This window comes from Bombyx mori, chromosome 10, assembly GCF_030269925.1.
Source record: "Bombyx mori chromosome 10, ASM3026992v2".
Classification (NCBI taxonomy): domain Eukaryota; kingdom Metazoa; phylum Arthropoda; class Insecta; order Lepidoptera; family Bombycidae; genus Bombyx; species Bombyx mori.
This window is the reverse complement of record NC_085116.1, coordinates 9097614-9110234: the sequence shown is the minus strand read 5'-3', so window position 1 is coordinate 9110234 and position 12621 is coordinate 9097614. Positions and strand designations below refer to the sequence as shown.

General features: G+C 35.3%; 1 protein-coding gene across 2 annotated transcripts in view; it reads left to right on the top strand.

Annotated features, from left to right (window-relative positions):
• The first annotated feature begins 361 nt into the window (after positions 1-361).
• Positions 362-12621, top strand: part of Gal (beta-galactosidase) — a 37312-nt gene continuing 25052 nt past the window's right edge. Inside the window, exons 1-5 of one of the 2 annotated variants that reach the window (XM_038013108.2) lie at positions 362-889; positions 3832-3975; positions 10128-10288; positions 10967-11117; positions 12277-12340. In XM_038013108.2, coding sequence (XP_037869036.1) covers positions 3844-3975; positions 10128-10288; positions 10967-11117; positions 12277-12340 — 508 coding nt within the window. In that variant the 5' untranslated portion in view covers positions 362-889; positions 3832-3843. Of the gene's footprint in view, positions 890-3831; positions 3976-9923; positions 10289-10966; positions 11118-12276; positions 12341-12621 lie in introns of those variants that run through there. The other variant, NM_001163901.1, reaches the window with a different exon arrangement.

Below are 12621 nucleotides of genomic sequence, written 5' to 3'. Positions count from 1 at the left end.
CCTCCTGACCCAAAAAAAACTCTATTCTTTAAAATTATTCTATCCTGTTTTTAATCGAATTTACTATTCAATTTTGCTGTAACTCAACTTACATTACGAGTTATTACGACAACAGTAAAGTTCCATACCGCTAGTTTGATTCTTTAAGCTAAACCTTAGCTACAAATCTATGAAAACGTAGATATTCAATAAAAGTAATTATTTAAAAATAACTGTTATGTTTACGAAGTTTCGATTCTGATAAGATTAATTACAATGTTGTGTTATACTAATGGCTGTGTTATATTAAGTAGGTAATCACTCATCAAACAAGATAACTAAATAACTTTTAAATTAAAATACCGTGTAGCCTAACTGATCCTGAGTATTTTACATTAAAGTAATTAATAACAGTAAAAAATAAATTACAAAGTAATTCCTGTTTAAATTATAATTATGGTCGTTGCCGCGCTGGTGAGTGAGTTTATTTCCTTGATTCTATGAATAAGTTTTAGCCAAATTTAGATTGAGCGACTTCTAATTTACATACAAAACTATAATATTTTTAATGAAATCATAAATTTTATCAAAGTATAATTCACAAATCGTGTGTTGTTTACCTGTTTAATGCTTAGTCACAGGCTTGACACTAGGCAACAGGCGACTAGTATATAATCTGTGTACGAGTATTAGCGGGAGAGCCGAGTCGAGCGGTCGTGGACCTTGGTGTAGTAATTCTTAAACGTTGTAATGATTGTGTTTTGTTAGCAAAATACGCGAGTGTAGCCGCGTTCTAATAACCTACCTACTAGTTGAGGCGCTTGCGAGTGATTGTTTCTCCGGGTCAAGACAGTTCACTGCCGCTCCGTTGTCTGGTCAACGGGGGTCGTCATCGTGCGTCGAGGAATTGGTGAGGAATACGCTGTTTGCATTTTTAAATTCACAATACGATTTCGTTTCTTCTTAAGCTATTTACAATTTATATTTTCGAAATGTTATTATTTTTTTGCTATAGATTACCGATCGGGCTCGCGAATCACCTGGTGTTAAGTGGTTACGCGGTCGAAACTTTTCTCTTCAAGTGAATAGGCGGCATTCCCGTTACGATATTCAAAGCTTCGTATGATCTCATTTACTCTTTTTTTCTTATTGCTTAGATTGGTGGACGAGCTCACCGCCCACCTGGTGTTAAGTGGTTACTGGAGCCCATAGACATCTACAACGTAAACGCGCCACCCACCTTGAGATATAAGTTCTAAGGTCTCAGTATAGTTACAACGGCTGCCTCGCCCTTCAAACCGAAACGCATTACTGCTTCACGGCAGAAATAGACAGGGCGGTGGTACCTACCCGCGCGGACTCACAAGAGGTCCTACCACCAGTAAAAATCATCTTGATAAATAAAATAAACAGGTGCCGTCCGAGTAATTGTTTATAAAAAATAAATCACAAGAAACAGCTGTACATAATACTCGTAATATATCATATTGTTGTACATATAATAACATTATAAATTACTTAGTGTTTTATGGTTTATTTTAAATAAAAATATACAAATAAAAAAATGTATGTACAATATACTCGTAGTATTTAACTACAAATGGCAGACTTAGAAGAATGACATTGTAGGTCATTGTACCTATATGTATTATTTAGACATTCCGACCGAACATGACCGAATTATAAGCTTTCCTGCCATAAGCCACTTAGTATGAAGCAACGGGATGTTTAACATATGCACATGATAAATAAAAGTCTACAGCATGAAAAAGTGCTTCATTATTTAATTATTTTTAATTGGCGTTGAAAGGTAGACGAGCCTAACGCTACGTGATATAAACCGAAGATCATACACGTCGAAACGTAAATACTGCGATAAACTTTTTTATACTGGGTCACTAGGTAATAATCGCCGAACTTCCGCCTATTTGTTGTGGACGCTAGCGGGCAGTCGAACAGACTAAGCTCCTTTGTCCCTCTGATCCGGTGCAACTACTTCCAGCAGTAACCATGCTCCTTCAGCGCCTGTATCAAGTGGAAAGCGAGGCGTTCACGGTCGCGATTCACGCAGTCTCCGAGGACTGGGTGAATCGCGAATCAAAAGTCCCCAGAACGGCCGAAGGTTCATAAAAAAAATCGAAAAAATATAAAATACAACTGGATTAACCGGAAACTCTACGAAGCAAAACGCATGATTCATTCGTTGGTCCCTACGAATAAATATTATTTATAAATATTATTTATTCGTAGGTTGGCCCACAATGTATTTTCTTTTTATAGCGTGATAATTCTAAGGTAATAAAGCTTTTCGATAGGCAAATGTTGGGGCTTTGCCTTTGGCATTACTAATGACTTGGGTAATAGTGACCTCTTTCCGTCGGGTGGAACGTAACTTCGTCTGCATTCGAAGGCAATAAAAAAATAACAATACCTAGTTAACTTTCGTCCATATTTTGCAACTACTACTACTAATACTACTAATATACTACTACACTACTACTAATATCAGTAGTTCGAAATGACGTGATGAGAGTCTGATATAGTCGAACGGACGCAAGCTTGCCTGTTCAGCGCAGCTTTTCGATATATGGCAGAACAGCTATAACGCCTGTTGGTTTAATAATTTAACAGTTTTTATAAATTTATTGCCCGTGTAGGCAGACGTGGATACAGCCCACCTGATGGTGAGTGGTTACCGTTGCTCATGGACGTCAACAATACCAGGGGCAGAGTCTTGCCCGTGGATGCAAATACAGTGGAGGGAAGCTCATTCCAAAGCCGGCTAGTACGTGGCAAAAAAGATCTCTGGAAACGCACTGTGGATAAACGCAGTGGCTCCAGGTAGTATGAATGAATACTACTCGGGTGACAGGCGGTGTGATGGTAAAAACGAGATGATTGTATCATCTCAAACAATTCCTCAGAGTACTCCCCATGGAACATACGGCACAAAATAAAGAGGGAACCGAAGTCCCTTCGCAGACCCAAGGTTCCAAACTATCGGTGAGAATGGGATTATCGACAAACCGAACGGCTCGAAACGGCGAGGATATTTTGATTATGAATTGCATGGGTTAACGAACTCATAACCGACTTGGTGTTAAGAGATAACCAGAATCCACAAACGTAACAATGTCCTGACCCAGCTTGAGAAATAAGTTTTAAATCTTAATTGCACAGTATAACGATCGTATAAACCTTCAAATCAGTGTGCTTAGTGCGAGCTTTTTAACGTTCTCGATAGCGTAAAAGTTAGCTCATATTTGTATGGAATGGGATCGTTCGCCTACGTTTGCCGCTACGGGCGCTGTTCCAACTGTATACAAAATTGGGTTAACTTTTACGCTATCGAGAACGTTAAAAAACTCGCACTAAGCACTGGCTACTTCGCGGCCGAAATGCGCATGAGTCTATTGGAGATGTAGGTACAATACGCCGTACCACAAGTAAAATTAAAATATTTCAATGCTTAAGATTCTAACGTTACGTTTTTTTCTACAAAGTTAGTAAAAGTATTGTATTGCAGCCAAAAAATATTCTACATGATTACGTTTCAGAAATTAATTGAACTATAGATTAGGAGAAAGTGACTTTCTCGCGATAAGAAGATAAATTGTATAGTAAATTCAGATGTAATTCATATCCTGAGCAGCTCAATTGCAGCTAACATTTAAAATGATTCAATGTTTTTATATTAGGTATTTCGAATAGAAACAATACGATGCATATTATTATCACCGAACCACGATTTAGTCACTACTCGCTCACATAATTATTATTTTCAAATAATTTTAATTTCATTAAACACAACCATTTGTACATTATCTCTTGTACTCACTCTGCTTGTTCCAGATATTTTTCAAAATGACTCTCTTAATTGCAACATTTGCATTACTGTGTTTTCTTGGACAAACGTATTCCTTAGAAGATTATGCGCCCGTGGTTATCCGAGTGACAAATGAAGATCATCAAAATAAACTTTCAAACGAGTTCAAGGTAATTTAAGATAATTATCCGTTTTTCATCCGCCTTTTTTATCTGTTTCTAGTTTCGGATCATTTCTGATCATACCAAAAAAAGAGTTTTGAGATTGCTCATCAATCAATTTATGTTTTTTGTTTATAACTGCAGTGTTTATTGGCAGCCTGCCAAAAACTTCCACTAAATATGATTAGAACAATAACCATTGTTTATGTTGTTAATAATTCGAAAAGTTCGAAGTTGTCGTGGCCTACGAGATAAGACGCCCGGTGTAGTCGTATCTAGCGATGAGACTGTGCCGGTGTTCGAATCCGCAGGCAGGTACAAAATTTCTGGTGAAATAGGTACTTAAAAACTCCTCACGAACGACTTCCATTGTGAAAGGTAAACATTGTGTAATAAAAATTGTACTACCAATTTTAGCATAAAAAATAAAAAAAAAACAATCAATTTTTTTTACATGGCCGCATGACCTCGCTTTATGAATGAAGCATTTTATATTATGTACAATCATTCTTATATTTTTTTGAAATTAGCATCTGCTTGAATCTCACGTTACTGGCATTGATAATATTAATCATTATGTTGTCGTTTATAAATTAAATATTTAAATAACAAATTAGAAATCGATCATATCAGCAAAATTATTTAGGTCGGTAAATTAAAATATGATATGTTACTATTATATAATGTTGTTACTATTTAAAAACCCAGTATTTTATGAATCAATGTAAGAAATTCGTGTTATCATTTTCGGTACTCAAAATGCAGATATCTTTGTTTTAAGTAAACAAATAAAGGCTAAGTGCAAGAGGGATGGTATTCCTACGATATTCCGAAAAACTGACGGGGAAATTAAAAAGTCATAATTATAGTGTTCACACTTTACTCATACTTCAGTAGATAAATAGCAAATTCAGAAAATTTAGTGGATGATGAATTAATTGACTATAATAATCAAACACGAGAGCCAAAATCGCATGAGAACATCGAACTTGTTTTCAGTAAATAATTAAAATTTAATGATACTGGAGCTCTAAGACAACTCTAAATCTTAAAGTCGTCGTGGCCTAAAGGATAAGACTTCCAGTGCATTCACATCTAGCGATGCACCGGTGTTCAAATCCCGCAGGCAAGTATCAATTTTACTAATGAAATACGTACTTAACAAATGTTCACGATTGACTTCCACGGTGAAGGAAATAGCATCGTGTAATAAAAATCAAACCCGCAAAATTATGATTTGCATAATGGTAGTAGGACCTCTTGTGAGTCCGCACGCCAATTTCTGCTGTGAAGCAGTAATGCGTTTCAACGCGCTCAAAGCCCGCAATAAAAGCTATGCAATAGCTTAAAAATACACGTGGTCAGTAAACCTATAGCGGCGCGGAGCATGGACATACAATGAAGCCAAGAGAAAACGTTTAAGGGGCCTATTAATGCGATGATAATGTAGCACTTGTACTCCCGTACAAAGTCCAGTTTCTTTAATATATAACGCGACCACACTAACTATTTTCCCAATTGCACCGCACCATTATTTTCGCCACATCCAAGTTAAACGGCAGACCTACAGCTTAATTTAATTTTTATGTTAAATTTATTTCATATTCCTGCATTTTAGTACCATATCTCTATTTAATGTGTGGATGGCATCATTCAAATTGTATTTGTCGGTCACTAGGTAAGCCGCCACTTCATAATTCATAAGCTCCGTGCGTGCTGTGAACTTGTTACAGCAAAGTTTTATGCGTGTTCCAGCAAAAAAGCGTTGGCATATAAATGGGTGTTGCTAGTTTACGAATACAGGAGTATTGAGGGTATTCTGTTTTTTTTTTAAAGATTTTATGTTTAAAAATATTTAATTACATAGACTCTTTTGAACATTCGTAGATTAAAAAGGTTTGATTTGGTTGGGTTGGAGGAGAAGATTTCAATATTTACGTAGTATTGTAAAATTATAACTTATTTAATATTTTTGAATAATGCTCTAAGAATATTGTTTGATTTCATAGTAGCACTAACACTAATACTCTTATAATGGACTTCGAACATCATCCGACAGGAAACATAATATACATATGCATGTTTTTTTTAAATTGCCGTATAGACAGACAAGCATACGGCCCACCTGATGTGAGTGGCTACCGTCGCTCATGGACGTCAGCAATGCCAGGGGCAGAGCCAAGCCGTTGCCTACCGTACATATTCTGTCGTGCTTCAGTTTATATGAAATGAAAGTGAAAGGCATCCGTTGAATTTTTATCTATACTAATATTTAGAAGCCGACATTGTCCCTGATGAACATAGGCTACTTTTTTTTATTTTATTTTTTGGTTTCATGTGTGTTTTAATGTTTCCGAAGCGAAGCGAGGACGGGTCGCCAGTGAGGTATAAAACCATTTAATGTGAGGCATACGTAGGGAGTGTTTTCTGTCATTGTAATTTGCTGATATTTTTATTTATATTTTTATTTGTGTAGATATTTGAACGAGCTCACAGCTCACCTTGTATAAAGAATTTTTTTAGAGATCTTTTTGCCTGGTTGTGTCAAAAAGTGGTTGCTGGGGCCTATAAACATTATAAGTAATTTCCACCATCCAGCCCGCATTCATGCATATTAAGCTATTATTAGCCATCAATTATTATTAATCTATATCTATACTAATATTATAAAGATGAAATATTTGTTTGTTTGTTTGTATTGAATAGGCTCCGAAACTACTGAACCGATTTGAATAATTCTTTCACTATTTGGAAGCTAAACTATTCCCGAGTAACATAGAATAATGTACTACAACTTCGTAGAACACATTATTAATTACAAAAAGTGTCGCGATAGCATATGTCTAACTATTATAGTTATGCCGCAATAAGTGTTCTTTCATTTAAAAAAATAAAACAACGTCAAATATCGTTGAAATTTTTGTTAAATACCCGAACGGAGCCGGAGCAGGCCGCTTGTACTTTATAAAAGTCGTCGTGGCCTAAAGGATAAGACGTCCGGTGCTTTCGTTTCGAGCGATGCACCGGTGTTCGAATCCCACAGGCAAGTACCAATTTTTCTTATGAAATACGTACACAAATGTTCCAATTGACTTCCACGGTGAAGGAATAGCATCGTATAATAAAAATTAAACCCGCAAAATTATGATTAACGTAATTACTGGTGATAGGAAGTCTTGTAAGTTCGCACCGGTAGGTACCACCACCCTGCCTATTTATGCCGTGAAGCAGTAACGCGTTTTGGTTTCAAGGGTGGAGTAGCCGTTGTAACTATACTGAGACCTTAGAACTTCTATCTCAAGGTGGGCGGCGGCATTTACGTTGTAGATGTATATGGGCTCCAGTAACCACTTAAAAACAGCAACTCAGCAACAGAAATGTTTTACTGTGGAATATTTTCATATTCTGCGGGGTGGCAGCATTGTCGTCAACCAATTTTGGCTGGAATGCGAGCAGTGAAGTTACATGTAAACTATTTTGTGAAACTTAAACTAAAGGTAACATAATAGTGAACCATTAAACATTTGGAATGAAATTACAGTAGTTAAAGCCCAGCCAATACAGAGCGAGATATCAGATATTACAACTTCATTTAATTCCACTACATTTTATTTTTCGTACGTAACAAAGATCAAAAATATTTATATTAATCTGTGGTTTCCACTTTTCAAAAAACTACTTGGCTGTACGGATTCGTGCCGTTTGCTTGTTCAATTGAATACATTAAAAGTGTCCACTACTTATCCAAGTTTACATCACATATTAAATAAAAAAACAAATTAAATTATTTCGGGTAGGTTCCTACTATTCGAATATTTTTATACTAGTAGTAAAAAATATGTTGAATTATTTTTCTTCAAGTGTAGCGTGATACATTTTTTTTATAAAATATTATGAACTCTAAGTTTACAAATATAAAGTTAAATTATAACTTCTTGCCCTCTGAACGAACTAATTAAATTGAATTAGGCATTGATTTATTAGGGCAACAACGAGGAAGAAGCCTGGATTCTGTAATTTTAAGAAGCACTTCCACGTCCTAACGTAAGAGTAAATAAATCTAAATTTAAGAGATCTGGTCTGGCTTAAATTTATTTTCAGATTTCTTTTCTAGTAGACTTTCAATAATTTATGAGCATTCGGTTCACTTGCTCATGGACTTCAGCAATCCCAAGGACATGAATAGTGCTGAGGAAACATCATGGTGGGAAATTCATTCCAAAGCAGAATGGTACTTCGCAAAAAAAAGTGCAAAAAACCGTGACTTCGTCCAGGCATACAACAGCACTTGGCTAGATGTGTTCGCAGAAATATTCCTATGATATATTTAAGCTACATTTAATACTGAATTTTATTTCAATAAAAAGTTTACTATCTTAGAATTTATCTATATGATACAAACATCACATTAAATGGTAATCTAACGATTACAGGAAAAATTGATAAGACAACACACCTGAGTAGGTACTGATTTTTTTTTAATTATTAATGAAAATCATAGTCAGTGGTCTAGCTGCCCACATTTTATATAATAAGTAATATGCAACTTAAAGGTGTAACAATGTGTAAGTAAACAGGTTACTGGCTAAATACTGCAGACCCAGTGCCCAAATAATTGTACAAACATTGTAAACCAGTGTCAACATATTCTGAAGACCCCATTTATTAGGAATTGTACCTTAAAACTATAAGAATGGAACTAAATACTTTTTTTTATCAACCACAATTTGCACCCATGGTATTGAAGCGTAGAGGTAATTGTTCAATGGCTTTCTTAAGAAAGTCAGGTCTACAGGAGATATCAAACTCATTAAAGACATTTTGTACTGGCTCTCGGGTAGGAAACCTTGGAAAAGTACACATCTGTCTGTGTAATCGTTCAGGAGCAGAGAGGAAAATCAATTAACCAAGGCTGACAGGAGTTTCTCCAACATTGTGTTTAGTTCCTCACAGTGCACATCCATAGTAATTCTGGTGCCATTTGGTAAAAAGCTGTGATGAATGATACCAGTACTAGATCACCAAACAGTAACCATAACTTCTGAGAGGTAAGTTTTCATTTAGGGGATTGCCTAAGTGCTGAACCAGGGTCTAACCAACCTGATGACCACTTTAAACAATCTATTGTCCATAGAAAGTGACAATACAGTTCAAAATTCCTTAGTTTCTGTGTCTGTTAACACAAGGCATGTGATGCTGGCAATCACTCAGTTTGTGCGGCAACCACTTATCAAGTTTAAACCTTGCCAATTTGATGCAAATGGGCCAATATTGTTTTGAAATGTTGAAAGCTGCTGCTATCTCAGAGGTAGATTCAAGTACCTATCGTCAGCTTACGGTATGGCATTTAATTCGTCATTGTTGAGGGTCATTTTTTAGAAAAAGATTTCCATGTCGGAAGCATTCAAACATTAAGTGTATAATCTACGGTTCAAACTTCAAAGCACTAAAAAGCCGTGCGTTCGTTTGTAGTGTTCACTCCATTCACGTTGTATAATTAATGTTGTAAGCCGATTGTGCGTCATTGCTACTGTGATGGAACTCATATTCCATAATTACTCGTATTTTTATCGTGTTGTGTCCGTATTGATGAAAAAAATACAAATCTATTTAAAACAAAACATTCAATAAACAAATGATAAAATTTGAACAAAAACAGAGGTAGTGGCACAACAAAAGCAATAACCGAGCTATTCTGAATCGTTCATATCCTTAACAGTCGGATAGTAAAATCAGTTTTGATATTCAAAGAAATTACAAACAATTACCGTACCGACCATAATACGTTACATAGTTGCTTTGCTTTTTGGAAAATCTTATCTATCTATCTCTTAGGTTTGTGGCTGGAAAATCTTCATTTTGAAGCACTTTTTGAAGGCACTTGCAATTTGACAGTTGGCAGAACAACCTTTCAATAAAAAATAGGCAAAGGGAGTCACGCTTTAACTGCTAACCAACAGGTTCTTACTCCTTGAATGGTTCCAACATGCGGGAATATGAAGTAAATTCACTTAAAAAACACTTAATATTATTAAATAATTCAAAATATCCTAAGATCTTTTTTCTTTATAAATTTTTCATTTTATAAATTTTCAATTTATTCAATTTTGTAAAAATTGGGTTAGTTTTTTTAAAAATTACAAGTTAATATACCATTTTAGATGAAAGGACACAACATAAGCATCGTTGGAGACAAGTTTATGATAGACGGGAAGCCTCTACACATCATATCAGGGTCATTGCACTACTTCAGGGTCCCTGCAGTGTATTGGCGTGACCGACTGCATAAGTTCAAAGCCGCTGGTCTCAACACAGTTGCTACGTAAGCATGCCTTATGTTTTTTTACTGTAAGTAAAATGCGGGTCATATTCTGTGTTTCCCAAAGTACATAGACACCACAAGGGGCCACATCTTAAATACCGCCGCCAGCATTGAAATCTATAAACCAGGATATTAAATTCACAAATTCAGTGACACTGTAATTGGCACCCTTGACCTCTGGTCTTGTGGTTATGGGTTTGATTCTCACATCAAGCATACTTTCGTATGACGTTCAAGATTATTTCTTCTATGTTTTGTGTATAATAAATGTATAATATATCTAAAGCTACATAGATGAGTATGTATCTAATATAGTTTCTCTTAGTCTCTAGTTCTCATAGTATAGGGATCTCACGCTCTAACATCAGTTAGTTTAAAAACTGTAAAATTTTGTCAGTTTTCTTATACTAGATATTACTTACAAAAATTTGTATCTACCAGAAGATTTGATGGCATCGCGTCATTTGATAAGAGTATATCTGACAGCTTACGTATTAAGTATGTACATATAATATATATGCTAAACTACGAAACATCGGAATTAATAAAATAAATTTTACATTAAACCGACAGAAAGCTTCTAGTCACCATATTAAGTATCATAGATAAATTAATAGACTTTATTTATTTACTTATGTACAATTCAACTGTTTATCGACAAGAAAAATATTTAATTAGGTACGTAGAATGGAGTTACCATGAGCCCGAGGAGAAACAGTATAATTTCGAAGGAGATCGTGACTTGGTGAGATTTGTTCAGACAGCGGCCGAAGTAGGCTTGCACGTTCTACTAAGGGTTGGTCCTTACATCTGTGCTGAAAGAGATTTAGTAAGTAGTTTATTTTTAAATGCGCTGTGTTAAAATTAGCCGCTTAGAATTATCAAACTTAGATGGCCAATACTATTTAAGAACTTTATATGTTTAAATCGTTTAATGAAACTTGCTGCAGTTCCGATGTCACAGTGAAGAGTTTTCGAAGGATTGCTTTGTTAATTAATACATTGGCACAGTGGTAATCAATATTACCCATACTGACGGCCTTTTGCGAAATTATAAAAGGCCTTACTCGCGTTGCTACTAGCGCCGCCTGCTATGTACTGATATTTTCTTCTATAGATATGTTAGCAATCTACTTAGGAAGCCAGACAAGTGGCATTTTACTAGCGTTAACCTTCGAAGGTTGACTGGAGAGTAGTTAAATATTTACCGCACCCCATACGTACCACAGCGTCAAAACCTTGACACTTTAGATCGAAATCATAATGTTATTGCTATAACGACTGCCCTATCTTTCAAATCAGAAATCGCGTATCTAGAAATGGGGACGATTGTGTTGCTCGTGGGGGTAATACTTTCTTCCACGTTCCTCCGAAGAACTAATCTGGTTCTTCTTCAGCCTTTAAGAATAGCAAAACCAAGTGGAACATTTTCGATCGTTTTTCTTTTCGGTGCTCCATTGCCAATTCCAATTCCGGCATTACTGTATCGTTTATAAAAGCGAATATTAAAATAGTATTAGAATATAAACTTTTTATAAAAAAGGCGCTTAAAAAAAAGGTACCTACCACGATTTTGTGAATTCACGTGATAAATTAATTAAGTCCTAACTATATTTTTATTTAATTTTGAAACGTTCTTATATCAACAAACAATTGTAAGGGCCCTGGTATAGTGGTTTGTTCATCATTTTACCGCTTTACAAACAAAACGAAATCAAGTTATTATAATCCCTATATGTAGTTGTAATGATTAAATTACGAGAGAAAGTATATTACGGATCATTGTAAATAGATAAGAGTAATCACTTCCCGTAGACATAGAAAGTGAATTAGGAAGCAACCGACTTACACGTCTTAAGCTTGGACGGACAAGTTTTTCATTAATCTACAACTAGTGAATGTACATAATACGAGTATGTACCCAATAAGTGATGCGTTGCGTATTTAATATGCTACATTCATATATTTAAGTGACTTGCATGTTTTAGGGAGGATTGCCGTATTGGCTACTCGGAAAGTATCCGAATATAAAACTTCGTACAACCGACAAAGGTAACAAAAAAAACTTTGAATTAATATCTATTATCTATATATATATAAATGAATTGCTGTTCGTTAGTCTCGCTAAAACTCGAGAACAGCTGGACCGATTTGGCTAATTTTGATCTTGAATTATTTGTGGAAGTCCAGAGAAGGTTTAAAAGGTAGATTAATATGAAAATGCTCGGAATTAAATAAAAATAACAATTTTGTTTTCCTTTGATGTGTCCCCGTCGGACGGATTCCTTTTGTTTGTTTTAAGTTTATTTTATACAAAAGTTTAGGTCTTTTAT